At 38.1% G+C, this 2,983-nt stretch overlaps 1 protein-coding gene across 1 annotated transcript in view; it reads right to left on the minus strand.

Annotated features, from left to right (window-relative positions):
* The window catches only part of LOC102840459 (protein FAM221A-like), a gene marked incomplete at both ends in the record, with an annotated part of 5,160 nt that extends 2,983 nt beyond the window's left edge, over positions 1 to 2,177 (minus strand). The window contains one exon of the mRNA XM_006878095.1: positions 1,945 to 2,177. Coding sequence (XP_006878157.1) covers positions 1,945 to 2,177 — 233 coding nt within the window. The remainder of the gene's footprint in view (positions 1 to 1,944) is intronic.
* Between the last annotated feature and the right edge of the window lie 806 nt (positions 2,178 to 2,983).

The following is a 2,983-nucleotide window of genomic DNA, read 5'->3' on the forward strand; positions in this document are numbered from 1 at the left end:
TACAGCTTGCATTATGGATTGCATCTCAATATAAAGAAAACAAAAATCTGCACAACTGGACCAATACATAATATCATGATAGAGAGGGAAAAGACTGACGTTATCAAAGACTTCACTTTGCTTGGCTCCACAATCCATGCTCATGGAATCAGTAGTCAAGAAATAAAATGATATACTGCACTAGGCAAACCTGCTACAAAAAAAATCTTTTTTTAAAGTGCTAAAGAGCAAAGATACCACTTAGAGAATTAAGATGTACCTGGGCCAAGCCTTGGTTTTTTCAATGGCCTCATATACATGTAAAATTGGACAATGAATAAGAAAGACTATAGAATAATTGATGCATTTTAATTATGGCACTGGAGATGAATTCTAAAAACACCACGGACTGCCAGAAGAACAAGCAAATCTGTACTAGAAGGAAGTACAGCCAGAATGCTCCTTAAAGCCAGGATGGTGAGACTTCAAATCTCGTACTTTGCACATGTTGTCAGGAGGAACCAGTCCCTGGAGAAAGGCATAAAGCTTGGTAAAGAGGAGAGTCATGGTAAAAGAGGAGACATCCAAGGAGATGGACTGACATAGTGACAGCAACAATGAACTCAAACATAACAATTGTGAGGAAGCCACAGCACCTGGCAGGGTTTCATTGTGTTGTTCGTAGGGTCACTATGAGATAGAAGCAATTCAGTGGCACCTAAAAACAACAAAATAATGCTGGAGGAAATATACACAAGAACAACATTTTTAGAGGGCAATTTGGCAGAATGTGTCAAAATTTTAAATGTGAACATATTTTCAACCCAACAATTGTCCTTCTCTCTATCTTAGGTACATCATGAATAAGGCTGCTATAAGCAAGGCAAAAATGGATGGATCTGTTTACAGATTTCTATGCAACAGTTTTTGAGTTTTTAAAAAAAAATTTTATGTGTCCTAACATAACAGGGCTTCAAAGGCTTTTAAATTATTTTTTAAAGAAAACTTTAAGAATTTATGCTAAAAAGAAAAACATAAATAAACCAATAGCAGCAAATTACCTTCTGAGGAAGAAGCTGGAGTATGAAGAAGTAATCAAGGGGTCCTTGAACTTTTATCATTTAAATATTTTACAATACGAAAATGTTCATTTGTATAGATTTTAATGAAAACACAAAATATGCTTGTAAAATAAAGATAAATAAACACAGATAAGTAATTAAAATAGGGAATATATTCTTCTTCCCACTCCCACTCAACACTCAGAAAAATCCAGCTAACTTCAATAGTTTGTAAACTATTCTATGAAACCATTCTCAATATTACTTGGAACTTATAGAAGGCGGCTTCAAAAAGCTTATGGAAAAATTGAATTAAAAGGTAATGTCCCATAAACTTTTGGAAACCTCTTGTATGTATGCAAACAGATGTGTGTTTACATATGTAGGCATACATATTTGTATGTACACATTATATATGCATACATGCATATAAACATATTTCAAATATTAGATGGTTTTATCACAGCAAAAATTACATACACTAGGATAACAGATAAATTCCATCATATCAAATAAAAGAAATATTTAGCTACTACAAACAGTGAGGTTGTGGGTTAGGATTTGGATAGAAGTATTGTAGTAAGGGAGTCCTGGCATGGCACTGTAGGCACTGAACTGCTAGCCAAAAGGTTGGCAGTTCAAATTTATAGGATTGCTGAGTCAGAACTGACTGGAAAACACTTAACAGTAACAATACTGTGGTAAAAGTGATATTTTCCCTTGTGTTATTAAAATTTTCTATGATGTCAATATATAATGTCAACAGGGACTTAAAATCAAATTAAAGAATGTCTTCTGAAAAAACAGGGCCAAGAATATAAAGCACTACACAAACGCAAGGCTTCAGGATTGTTTGCACATGAAGACAATAAGACAAGCTCACATTTCATATATCATCACTTACCGATTCCACTGTCATCTAATCGCATGTAGCCTTCTGCCAGTGAGCTGAAGCCAGTTAATCCTCCCATTGCTGCATATGGAACATCCCGTCCTACTGGTTTACCCTGAGCCAGTCTTTCTTGCTTTGTTTCCACTACTGTTTCATGGGTATATGCAGGCTGGCCACAAGCGCAAGTGAAGCAGCTGTGAAATCCTGAACACTTGGAACCTGAATCAAGATGTAAAGGAGTTAATCTTTTGAAAATGTACAGAAGTGTCTTCTCTAAAGACTCTTGGCTTGGCCAAAGTCACTGGAAGAATCCCTGATATTCTGTCTTCTGTCACTCTTATACTCTTACTGCCACTGCTTTTACTTCTGGAAACTGAAAATGAGTAAGAGGGCTATGTGACATAAGAAATACACATGTATTTTTTTCAAAAACCAACTAGGACTCATCCAACTCACAGTAACCCTATAGGACTGAGTAGAACTGTTCCTAAGAGTTTCCGATACTATAAGTCTTTACAGGAACAGATAGTCTCATCTTTCTCCTATAGAGCGCCTGGTGGAGGTGAGCCCCTGACCTTGTAGTTAACAGTCCAACACTTCACCCACTGTGCCACCAGGGCTCCTTAGAATTAAAAGCAGTTAAGTTCATCACTGCAGAGCCTCTCTGGAAATTCAGGCCCTCTCCTCAAATACTGACTTATAAGCAGGCATGGCAAAGGGACCAGCCAGTAGCCAGGACCAGGTGAAGAGAACATGTGGAAACCTCCCTGTGGATCAGCTCCCCATAAAAGCTACACTGGAGGAACAAACAAGATGGCAGATCGGGTGGACGTGTAGTACAGAGCTCCACCAACAACAACACGGAATACCCGACCAAGCAGGCTCAGAGGATGGTCCCAGAACTCTGAACCACATATAAAGGAATACTTAAAAGGTTGGAAGGCTCACAGCTGGGGGAATTTGTGGCCAAAGCAAGAAATCTATTGCTTTCTAGTCCGGGATTCTCGGCTAGAAGAAGCCTGAAGCCACCATATTGGGTGAGACCACTTGG

This window comes from Chrysochloris asiatica, unplaced genomic scaffold (genome assembly GCF_000296735.1).
Source record: "Chrysochloris asiatica unplaced genomic scaffold, ChrAsi1.0 scaffold03396, whole genome shotgun sequence".
Taxonomy (NCBI): Eukaryota; Metazoa; Chordata; class Mammalia; order Afrosoricida; family Chrysochloridae; genus Chrysochloris; species Chrysochloris asiatica.